Source organism: Camelus dromedarius, chromosome 5, assembly GCF_036321535.1.
Source record: "Camelus dromedarius isolate mCamDro1 chromosome 5, mCamDro1.pat, whole genome shotgun sequence".
In the NCBI taxonomy this organism is placed as follows: domain Eukaryota; kingdom Metazoa; phylum Chordata; class Mammalia; order Artiodactyla; family Camelidae; genus Camelus; species Camelus dromedarius.
In genome coordinates this window covers 58,354,414-58,366,802 of record NC_087440.1, presented here as the reverse complement: position 1 = coordinate 58,366,802, position 12,389 = coordinate 58,354,414, and the positions used below count along the sequence as shown (strand labels likewise).

General features: G+C 39.6%; 1 protein-coding gene across 5 annotated transcripts in view; it reads left to right on the top strand.

Moving 5' to 3' along the window:
* The window catches only part of RTN1 (reticulon 1), a 349,573-nt gene extending 342,423 nt beyond the window's left edge, over positions 1–7,150 (top strand). For all 5 annotated transcript variants that reach the window (XM_031453802.2, XM_064485998.1, XM_064485997.1 and 2 more), the window contains one exon: positions 6,361–7,150. In XM_031453802.2, coding sequence (XP_031309662.1) covers positions 6,361–6,403 — 43 coding nt within the window. In that variant the 3' untranslated portion in view covers positions 6,404–7,150. The remainder of the gene's footprint in view (positions 1–6,360) is intronic.
* Positions 7,151–12,389: the final 5,239 nt, after the last annotated feature.

Below are 12,389 nucleotides of genomic sequence, written 5' to 3'. Positions count from 1 at the left end.
TGTCACAGAAAGACTAGAATTTGTCGACATGAACTCTCTCCAGTAATCTTAGAATCATGTGGCTGGACCTAGGTGATAGTCAGAATTAAAGGAAAGTACTTTAGATAGTCAAAGCTGTATAAAACAGAACAAAAAAGGAAAAAAAAAACAGCTAAATTTTCTCTGCTATTTGACTTGCATATCATCAATTATAGTTCTCTTCTGAAGTATATAACGTTTTTGGATTTTACTGTGTATTGTTTATATTCTTCCTCTTGAATTCACGGTGATTTTGGATCTGTATCATATCTACAGCACATTTCAAAATGCCTGATATTATAACCTTGGACACAAATGTAGCTAATACCTAATGAAAGTCAACAAACTGAAGGTAAATACTCATTATTTGTGTTGAAAAATGGCAGCACGGTATATAGCATGAAACTTGGTGGTTGCCAGAACCTGGGGAACGTATTAAAAATATGAATTCCCAAACTGTACAACAGACTTACAGAAGTAGAATTTCTAGAATAAAGGAAATGGGATCTATATTTTAATGAACTCCCTAGGTGACTTTTTGGCAGTTAGAACTGTGTTCAGGAACCACAACAAAGTACCCCAGAATAGGAGCTTGGAAACTGGAAGATGGAAGTTCTGGTCATCAGTTGTCCAATAGTTAGTTTGAGGATCTTCAACAAATCACATCTCTTAATTTTTTTATTCGATTGATTGGTTGGTTGCTTCTAGGAGACATACCTATTATGTCTTGGGTACTGCATGTAACAGGTACAGAGAATAAAAAGATGAATGAGATGATCCCACCCTAGGAGAGCTCTCAGATGATGGGTGCAGACCAAACTGTAAAGGAATATCTCTAAGACAGTATCAGAACGATAGTGGAGTTGTATAAAGTACTAAGGTGAGAGAGCTAAGGAAACCACTGCTCCTACCTGGAGAGGATAATGGAAAGCCACTAAAATGAGGGCCCTTGCCTTAGTTGGTTTGGTCTGCTATAATAAACTACCACAGACTGGTTGGCTTATAAACAACAGAAATTTATTTCTCATAGTTCTAGAGGCTGGAAGTCTGAGATGAGAATCCAGCATGGTTGGGTTCTGGTGCAGATGTCTTGCTGTGTCCTCACATGGCAGAAGTGAAAGGAAGCTCTCTGGGGTCTCTTTCTCTCTCTTTTTTACTGAAGTATGGAGTCTTTTCTTATATGGCATCAATCCCATTCGTGAAGGCTGCAACCTCCTAAAGGCCCCACCTCCTAATACCAGCACATTGGGGAGTTAGATTTCAACATATGAATTTTGGGGGGAGGGGGACACAAATACTCAGTCTATAGCAGCCCTGAAGGATGGGTAAACATTCATCAGGTGGATGATGAGGGGAAAGGCACCGTGAGAAGAAATAATATAGACAGAGAAGGCATGAAAAAGTAGATCAAGTTCAGTAAGCAGTGAGTCAGCCAGTGTGTCTAAAGCTTAAATGGGTGGAAAGATCAATTAGAAAGGGTCTAGAAAGAGGCTGAGGTCAAGTATTGAATGCTCTAAGGAGTTATGCCTCTGACCCAACAGAAAATAGCCAGCTCTTGATGTTTTTACACAGAAGATTGATATAATCAGGCTTGTGTTTTGCACAGATTACTGTGACGGTCTAGTGGGAGGAGAAATGGAGAGGAAGGTGGAGATGTGGTGATCAGCAAGGAAGCTGTCATAATTCAAACAAAAGTTATGAGAGTATAGGCCTATTAAAATGGAGGGAAAGGAGAGATGGCAGAGGAATACAATGCATGAATGTATGTATACAATATAGTTGGTTAAATTAAAATTGGAAATCAAGGCTGTGAAAAGGAATATAAAGGAAACACATTAACCACAAGGGCTAATATGGTTTCTGTAATTGAGCTTCAGTCAGATTTGGCTCTGAGCTTCCTGGTACCTAGAACAGAAAGAGAAACTGGGTAAGTTACATAGTTCTTGTTACCAGAAAGGAGGAAACAACAATTCTTCAAGAGAATCTGTTTTGTCTGACACTAAATTTGGAGGAAGATTTCCTGGTGGGATCTTACCTCTAAGCCTCCTTCAACCTCTGAAATTCTGATTCCATGTTAGAATAATTCCAGCTAAAGAACTCACACCATTTTAGTGAAACAGTTAAGAACATGATCTTTGGACTCAGATAGACGAGTTTGAGTTCATGTCTGGCATTTTTAGCTATATGAGGTTATTATCATCAGTGCCCTTTGACTCTTTGAGCCCATTTCTTTATCTGTACGTTGAAAAGATATATCTGTAAACTACTCTTACTTGGACTAGGAAGCACTCCATAAATGTTAGATGGTCATAATCATGGTTACCCTCCTCCTACTATTTAGAGATCAGCTCAGCGTTTGGGGGAGGTGTGGGGGACAGTCCCAGACTGGGTCAGGAGACCTTGGTACTCCTCCCTCCTCTGTGCTGAGGGAATGAATGACTCTGTCCAGGTCATTTAACATTTCTGTGTTTCAGTTTTCCAGCTCTAAAATGGGATTAATAACACTTCTTAAGGTTTTGAAAATAAGGGAAAAGGGTGACAAATTTTTTAAAAAGAAAATAAATATTATAGAGGCTATTAAAGCTTTGAATAACTTAAAACCTCATAAGAATATGCCTCAAGTGAATACAACTCTCCGTGTCCAGGTGAGTTATATTCTGGGATGGTAAAATAGCCTACAGGTTTAAGCTGGAAGTTCTCTTGGTGATCTGTAATAAATTGGAGAATGAAGGACATCCTGAAAACTGAAGCTGTCCTGATTTTCAAATAAGAATAGATTCTAAAAATTATCTTTTGATGAATTGAATGCCTACTTTCAAGCAAAGTTCCAGAATGAACTAGTAAAATGTAGGTAAATATTTAGATCATTCTATGATCACTAAACTGAGGGATTATACAGCCTCCTCTAGCCAGCAAGAATTTGAATTTCAGTTGGGTACTGACAAGTCTTCTTGGTGTCCTTGAGGAGAAAATGGAGGCATATAGTCCAGGTGGTACCAGCACGGTTGGTAGAGTTCTAAAAAGTTGAAATAGTAGACCCTACGGATGTTAATTAATCCATCAAAATATCTGTCCAGGGCGAGGTGTAGTGATGTGACACAGGGCCCTGCCCTTGACTCCATGACTTTCCATCCCAGTGCTTCACATGACTATGTGAAGACAAATCAGATAATCAAATATGCTCATCAGAGTTCTAGATGACACACAGCTTGGAGCAAAAGCAAAACCAGAAGATGGCAAGTTCAAGATTCAAAATGAATCAAGTGATCTTGAGTAGGCACGCATGCTGAACTGAAATTATTTAAGTGAAAGTAACATTGAAAGCAAAGTCCTACATTTAGGTTTTTAAAAAGTCAATTTAGCCAATATAAAACAGGAGGAGGGGCAGATGAGATAGGATACAACAGTGCTGTGTGTGAAAAATACCTGGGGGGGGGGGTTAATTGATTAATTGGTCACAGCCAGATATGAGTCAATAATGTACTGAGGCATATTTTTAAAAATCAATACAAGTTTAGATGTTATTAATAGAAGTATAAAGTCTAAATCAAAAGAGACCAGAGTTGTTTCATATTCCATATTGATCATTCCATATCGATGTTCAGTTTCAGAGTTGAACATTTTAAGAGATGCAATTACACTCTGGAGTGATGTCAGAAACATGACCAGGTATTGAAGTATAGGAAATCTGACAGTGATTATCGTGACAGCCAGACTTTTCTGGGGATGGTTACATCAGAAAAGAGATAACTTTAAAAGAACACAGTAGCTATCCCCAAATATTTGGAGGTCTAACATTGTGAAAGAAGTAGTCTTTCCCTTTTTCTCTAAAGAGCTATGAGTGGAAAGTCCAGAAGTTCTGAGATTTGGATGGAACATGAGGAAAAACAGTAGCAGTGAGAGTTGCTCAACAGTGAAACCGTGAGCTCCCTGACTTTCATTCAGCTATTCATGTAAAACTTAGTTGGCACTGTCACGGGTGTGGTAAAAAGGACTTCTGCAATGCGAGAAAAGTAGAATTAGTTAATACCTGGTCTACCATAATACTCTAAAGTATTTCAAAACTAAAAAAGAAAAAAAAAAGTTAAACTTTTGAGAAGACAGACCTAAAGTGACTCTGTTGAAATGTTTCACTCCCTCTCTGCTGTGATGTCAATTTCTGCCTCTACAGGCTTATTCCACAGTCATAATTTCTCCAGTCTCCTGTTGCTATCTCTGTTTTCTCTCCCCCCTACCTCACTTCAATCAGGCCTTCACCCTGAGCATTGAAGTTGCTCTTTGTCAGGGTCCCAGTGACCTCCCTATTGCCAGATCCTACAGTCATCACTCCATCCTCATCCCACTCAACCTCTCAGACACACTTTATGACCACTGCTGTCTCTGTTAAACACTCTTCTTGAATATTTACACTGCTGGAGCCTCAGCTCCCTTCTCCCGGTATCTTCTCTTGGCTCCTCCTCCTCTGGTTCCCTTTCATCCAGTCCTGTGGCCTCAAAGGTTATCTCTACGTGAAGGACTCCACAACTTGTGTCTCCACAAGTTAGTTTTTAAAAAGTCAACTTTACAAGTATATAATGGGAAGAGGGGCAGATGGAAATGAGATAGGATACAACAGAAATACCTGGAAGATTTTAATTGGTTAATTGGTCACAGCCAATATAAGTCAGTGATGTGCCTGAGACATTTTTTAAGTCAATGCAAGTCTAGATGTTATTAATAGAGGTATAAAGTTTTAAAAGGCTTACTGAGTGCCAGATCTATTCATCTGATTATCTGATGTTTTCTCTCAGATCTCATATACATTTCAGATTCAACATGGCCAAACAGATCTTGCAATTTCAGCCCAGATTTTGTTTTTCCTTCTGTTATCACCATCTTGGTAAATGGCATTATCATTCACCTGTTTGCTCAGACCAAAAACCAAAGAATCTTCCTTGATTACTCTCCATCTTCCCCTTGCCCGCACATTCAGTCCATCAACATGTCAGATGGGTCTTGCCATCTGCACCTCCAAACTAGATCCCCAGAGTGTTCACTTTGCTCCATTTCCAAATAACCCAGGCCATTGCCATCTGGCACCTGGACTTCCATCCTTTTCTTCCATCCGTAATTGCTCTCACTTTGGTTTCTCTACTTTTTTCACATAACCGCCTTCATGGTCTTCTTTGATCTCTTCATTCCTTTGCCTAAAATTTGTCAATGACTTTCCATCTCACAGAATAGAATCTAAATTCCTTCCCACTACCCACAAGTTCCAGCGCCATCTGGTTACTGCCTGCCTGTCAGACCTCCCCTCGTGACTTCCCAAGCATATTGGCCTCTACTTTCCTTGCCTCCTAGGCTTGTCCTCACTTTATGGCCTCTGCACTCCCTGCTTCCTCTTCCTGAAACACTTCGCACTCTGGTGTTTGCCTGGAGGCCCCTTCTCTGCCTTTGGGCATCTGTTTCTCGCATCAGTGGATTTAAAGTAGGCAACTCCGACCTTACTACTGCTGTCCCCTCACTGCCTTATCATTCCATCTGTTTTTTTTTTAAATAGCATTTATCACCATATGTACTTCTCTTGTTTCCCTACGTGTTTATTTCTGCCTCTTCAGCCTCTCTGAGAATGAAAGCTCCATGAGAGCAGGACTTTCTCCCTTCTGTTCACTGAATTCCAGCACCTAGAAGGGTACCTGGCACAGAGGAAGGTCTCAACCAAACTGCATAAGATCAGAAAGCTTTGATTTAACAAATCAAAATGCTTCCAGTATAAACCTACCATAAAGTAATACTGCCATACTGAGAGAATCACAGAAAGTTGGGCATTGGAGAGATCTAATTTGCTCTAGGACCAGGGAAGCTCATTAGCTGGCCTGTGTCACGCAGCTAATTAGTAGAGAGCTGAAACTAGGACTCAGGTTTCTTGATTCCAGTTCTAGGTAGTTTATGCTTAGGGTGACCCTATGTTCCTTTTCCTGGAACCATCCCTGTTTATGCTGATTGTCCTGGCATAGTTAGTAACCCTCTTTCTCTTTCAGAAGTGTCCCAGATCGGATCATAAACTGACTATGCCGCAACTTCTGAAATCGTGAAATAAATCGACACCTTTGTCTACCTGAAAAGTTACGATTTAAGGAATGTGGCTTCCTTGGGTCATTCATTATCTAACTTACACTTTCTTCTTATTGCTGCATAGAAATGTGTTTAGAAAACACTCATGCTTAAAATTATAATATCTTTTGGAATATTAAGCTACTTGGTCACTTAGCTGACTAAAGCAGCAACACATAAAGAAGTCATAAAATGCTTTTGTTAATAACACTTGTGATTTACCACCTTCTTCTTATATTGTCTTTTTAGGATTCAGGCTAAAATCCCAGGCGCTAAAAGGCACGCTGAGTAAGTCAGTACCCCACCAGGGAATGGACACCAACAGGAATGTCTGAAGTGGTAACAGCTCTGTCTTATGTGTTACTGCAAATCGATTGTTTCTCTCCCCAGTACCATAATCTTAGAGACAAACTTTAAAACAGCTGTTTTTAGGCTGTTCCTGTACTCTTAGGATATTTGAGTCCCTTGTGTCAAGCACTAAAGTATAGAGAAAAGTGTATTAGATGTGGTTTTTAATTTTGTGTTGCTAAAAAAAAAGTGCATGATGATGAGAGCCCAAGCTATCTTTCCTTCGTCGATGTTCTTCTCTGCAATGCTTCTGTAGCTTCTCATGTTCCCTGTGGCTAGGCCTTTCCTGCCCAGTGCGCTGATGCAATAGTGGAAACTGCTTATATGTCCTTGGGTTGCTGGTTGGATTAATCTTTAATAACAATATATAGACTTGTAGACCAATGTTTAAGTGTTTTTCCAACACACACAACATAAAAATAAAAACAAGTCGACCGTACTTAGGATAGTCAGTTTTGTATAACTTAAAATAATTAAATAAATGAATAAACCCAAAACAAACACGCAGTACTTTTGTTGTGTGAAACTGATGGGCTGATTTACATGTATGGTAACTAAAAAGTACCAGCATGTTAACTTTATTACAATTTGTATTACTTTCTCTGTAGTTCTAATGGATTTAATTATGGACTCTGGATATTTGCACTTATGTACTTGATAATGAATGCATAAATAAATGTTACTAAATGTAGAAACTTCTCCCTCTCTTCTCATGATCTTACCAGAAAATGCAGAAGCTCTTAAGAAATACAATCTCCTATGGACATGCTGGGAAGGCTGAGAACAAGTGCTCGCTTTACTTCTGTTTCCAGGACCACATAGTCCAACTTTAACCTAGTATATGACTCTGTTGGGTTATTAACAGAAATCACTAAAGACTAGTAAAACTGGAAAATGCTCTTCATATTGTACTCTGTGGGGTTGATGCAGATAATTTAAATAGTTTTAAAAACACTTGAAAGTGCTGTAAATCCTCCACAAACTTTTTATAATAGTATTCAACACAACAGTGGCATAAAACAATTATAATTGCTGTGAACTCACTCTTTTGGTAATCATTATTGAGCACCTACTATGTGCCAAGCACTGAGAACAGAGCTGTGAATAAGAGAGACAATGATTCCTGCCCTCACCAAGCTAAGTCTTCTAACAATTGCTCACCACTTTCTGCAGAAGTCCAGTTGCCTGTGTTATTTCACTAAGTCAGAATCAAAGATGATGAGGCAGAAATGGGTGAAAGTAATAGTCATGGGACAACTAAAAATGGAAGAAAAAAGGACTAGTTACTTACAAAAAGTAACTGCCTTTGATCAGTTTTGGACTTGGGTTCAGTAAGCACTCAGGGAGTTGCCGTTCTGTGCAAAGTGATGTGACAGCCACACAGGAAACTAACTGGACACGGTACCAACAGCCAAGATGGGGGAGATGGGAGGCAGCTATGTGGAGATGCTCACTAAGTAAGAGGCAGCATGAAAGAAGAGCTGCCATATAAGACTAGAGCCACAAAGGTGACTTTGGGGCTGGGTTCTGATCTGGCTTTTCCCAGAGGGAGAAGATTCATCCCAGGGTGAAGAAGAAACATGAACTAAGGTTCATGGTATATGCCAAGAACAGTGAGCAACATGCTGAATTGGGCTGTAAGGCGCCTGCGTGGGAATGTAGTGCCAGGTAAAGGCTGAAAGGGTGGGTCCAGCCCACACTAGCAAGAAACTTGAATACAAAGGAGTTTGTGCTCTGTTCTTTAGATCTCAGAGAGTCGCACTGGGGATGTACAATACTGGAGATTAGAAGAATACAGAAGACAGCTGCACCCTAGCTAACAACAAACAGGTGACAAATGATGAGGCTTTTACTAAAGCAGCAACAGTGAGAATAGGAAGGACATATTCACCTGTCCCTGATCCTTTATACTAGCCCAGCATGCCAAGTACCCACGGTGCACAGAGGAGCCACTAAGAGAGAGGACGTGGAGGGGGATGGGACTGGGATTGGTGATTGACTACATGTGGGAGTTCAGGACCAAGTCTGACCCTGAGAGTGAGTGCCTTTTTAAATTTTGTATCCTAGGCAGCTTGTGGCCTCATCCTAGCCCAACTCTGTCAAAGACCAGCCAATCAGGAGAGTGCAATACCATTTTTCAGGTTAGAAAGCCCAAAAAGAGATCGTCTGGGGAAGGAAGATAAGTTTGGTCCAGTGCTTGCTATTTTTTATGGTTACTAGATACACAGAAGAGGATTGTGTGTGTGTATGTGTGTTTCAGTCTCCAACCTTTGAGATAAAGTTCCTGCTAAATGGATTTATTATGTCAAGATGACCTTCAGTGTCTGCATTTGCAGCATTTTCCTCCCTCCTGTCGGCCTAGAATTTCTTTCATAAGCAGCTGCTCATTCAGAGGACCTAATGAAGAATTCTGTTTGCTGACAGTGGTGAAGAAGGCTTCCTGAGGAAACTCCAGCCTGACAAAATTATGTGGATGTAGAATTTTAATAGATGGAACATGGGGCACATACGATCCTGCTTCTACAAGAAGCATCAGTCCAAGTGATATTCTAGATGATTGAAATAATGTGAGGACCCAATGACTAGGCAAGAAGTGGACCAAGAGCAGAGCCCTCAGTGACCCAGAGTAAGTGAGGTTATCCTGAAAGCTGTGAATAGGAGAAAGTTTTTATAGCCTACACATGAGTTAAGCAAGCAGGGGGTGAGTAGGTGAAGAAGCTGTGCTATGTTTTATGGATCATTTCAGGAAAAAGGGAGTAGGATAGTTCAAACATCCTCTGCTCTTTTCCCACCTGTGTCAGTTTCCTAGTATTGCCCTAACAAAATGCGAAAAACTGGATGACTTAAAATGACAGAAATTTATCCTGTCACAGTTCTGGAGGCTACAAGTCCAAAACCAAGGTGTGGGCAGGGCCATGCTCTCTCTGAGAGCTCCAGGGGAGGATCTTTCCTTGCCTCTTCCAGCTTCTGCTGGTGGCCAGCAACCCGTGGCCTTCCTTGCCTTGCATGTGCATTGCTCTAGGCACAAGAGCATCTCCTCCCGTTGTGTCTTCAAATCATCCGCCCTCAGTGTCCAAGTTTCCCCTTTTTATCAGGTTACCAGTCTCATTGGATTAGGGTCCCCTGATGATCTCATTTTAACTTGATTGCCTCTGTAAAGACCCTATTTCCAAATAAGATCACACTCTGAGGTATTGGGGTTTGAGACTTCAACATATCTTTTGCTAGGGACACAGTTCAACTCATAGGACACCCTGAGCCTCACACTGGCCCTTAGGCCACTGTGAAGACTTTTCCTTCTGTGCAGAGCCCAGACCTGTTTCCCCACTTGTTTCTCACTGTAAGGAATTACTGCTGAGAAGTAGTGGGGCAGCTCCTCCCTTAACCTGAGTGCACTTGAGTGCAGCAGAGTGCTGGGCCTTGCTTCACTGCTATGAGGTTCCAGCAACCACCACATTGTCCTTGAATTAGGCAGCTTTAGGCAGCTGAACTTTAGCACTTTCTTCTGAGTACAGGGAAGCGGGTGGGGCGTACGGAAGTTCCCACCGTGGTTTGATGTCAGCTAATGTGAATGTGGTTCAGGGACAGTAAGCAAGCTCCGCTGATCTGGGCTAAGGGCCATTTTGCCTTCACACTCCAACCTGCTTCTCTAGTGCTTTATATAGGCACCATCCTCAAGCTCCTCACTGTGATTTTTTCCTTTTAAATTTTTCTTTAGTTCAATACATTCAATATTACAGAATTAGTGTGGCTGGCCACATTTTCTTTGATGAATAAATTGAAATGAATTATTTTGTATCCTGTGTCCCAGTTGCCTTTTAAAAGAATTCTGCTGGAATTAGTTCTCTCTGGTTGCTCCCTAATATGTTAAAGGGAGTTTTTCAAGTAGAAATAAAAGGACACTAAATGGCAACACAAGAGTATAAAGTATGAAGTTTGTTGGTAAAGTGGACTTTAAGTCAAAAACTGTCTCTAGAGACAAAGAAGTTCATTGCATAATGATTAAAGGGTCACTTCAACAGTAATGTAAAACAATTTTAAATATATATGCATCCAACTTTAAAACACCTTAGTACATAAAGCAAATATTGATAAATCTGAAAGGAGGAATTTACAGCAATACAGTAATAGGAGAAGACTTCAACCACCTACATTCAATATGGATAGACATCCAGGCAGAAAGACTGATAAAGAAACAGTGAACTTAAACAACACTGCAGATCTAATGGACCTAATAGACATATACATTTTTTCACCCATCAGCAGAAGAATACACATTCTTCTCAAGTGCACATGGAATATTCTCTATAATAGATCACATGTTAGGTCCTGAAAAACTCTTTATAAAATTTAAGAAAATAGAAATTATACCATGCATCTTTTTGACCACAGCAGAATGAAGCTAGAAATCAGAAAGAAAATGGGAAAATTCACAAATACATGGAAACTAAATAATACACTATTGAACAACCACTGGATCAAAAGGGAATTTAAAAATATCTCAAGACAAATGAAAACAAAAACATAAATTACCAAAACTTATGGAATGCAGCAAAAACAGTACTATAGGAAGTTTATAGTGATAAATGCCTACATTAATAAAGATCTCAAACAACATAACTTTACACCCGAAGGAACTAAAAAAGAAGAATAAACTAAAGTTATCAAAAGGAAGGAAATAATAAAGATCAAAGCAGAAATAAGTCAAGTAGAGAATAGAAAAAAATCAACAAAACTAAGAGTTTCGCAATGGCACTTCTCACAGAAATAGAAAATGCAGCGGAACCACAAAAGGCCCTGGGTAGCCAAAGCAGTCTTGAGAAAGAAGAACAGAGTTAAAGGTATTGTGCTCACTGATTTAAAACTATACTGCAGAACTATGATAATCAGAAAGTATGAGACTGGTATAAAAACAGTGGAACAGAATAGAGAGCCCAGAAATAAATCCAGACATATTTGGTCAACTAATTTCAACAACAAAATCTAGCTCATGTCTTTTCTTTGCTTCTCCTGAGTGGCAGAGAACACCCAGATGTTTGCTCTCAAAAAACATATATTCCCAATAGAATAAGTGGAACTTTCTTCAGGGACTCTATTATATTCTGTTACGTTATCTGTGTGAACTCACTTGGGTGCCCAATTCATGGTAGAATCTTTAACCTCTATTGGGAAGAAGAGTGCTAAATCCAGAGCATTTTCTCCCTGGTCTTTATAGAGTTTCTTACCAGGTAATGTGCATTTACTTTTTTTCTTTTTTTACCAAAATTTACTTTGTTTTAAATTTTGTTCTTTAATTCCAAAATTGGTTATTATATTAAATGTATTTAGCCAATTAACTATTTTATAATTTAGCTGCATGATTTATTGGTCAGTAAAGTTATTCTGAAGCTATTAAAATGAAATTTCCAAACAATAGTATCACACCATTGAACCAGACACTGCTAGGTGGGCTCTTTACAAATATCACTTCTAATTCTCAGAATTTCAAAATCCTGATTAATATTGATTAATATTTTTATTTTATTGCCCAAATGAGGAAACTGAATCTCAAGTTGTTTTTTAAGAACTGGCACAAGTTTACACAACTAGTGCATGATGAAACAAGGACTTGGATCACTGGCTGATTTTGAGGACTGGGTTCTTCCTATTAAGAACATTGCCTTTCCTGTGTTTCTCTGCCCTTCTCCCTGCAACCTCCAGCTCAGGAGCAATGCTGCCTCAGCAAGACTACTTGGTTGCCAGTAACGGAAACTCACTAAAGCATGTTAATTTAAACAGGCATTTATTGGAACAACACAAGGGAGTCCAAGGGCTTAACTGCAAGCGGTTGAGTATTTTTCCAACACACAGTTTTGCTGCTTTGACCTTTGTGGCTAAAGACAGACATGCTTAAATCTAGGTATACCTAACAACTCTGTCATGAACAGAGG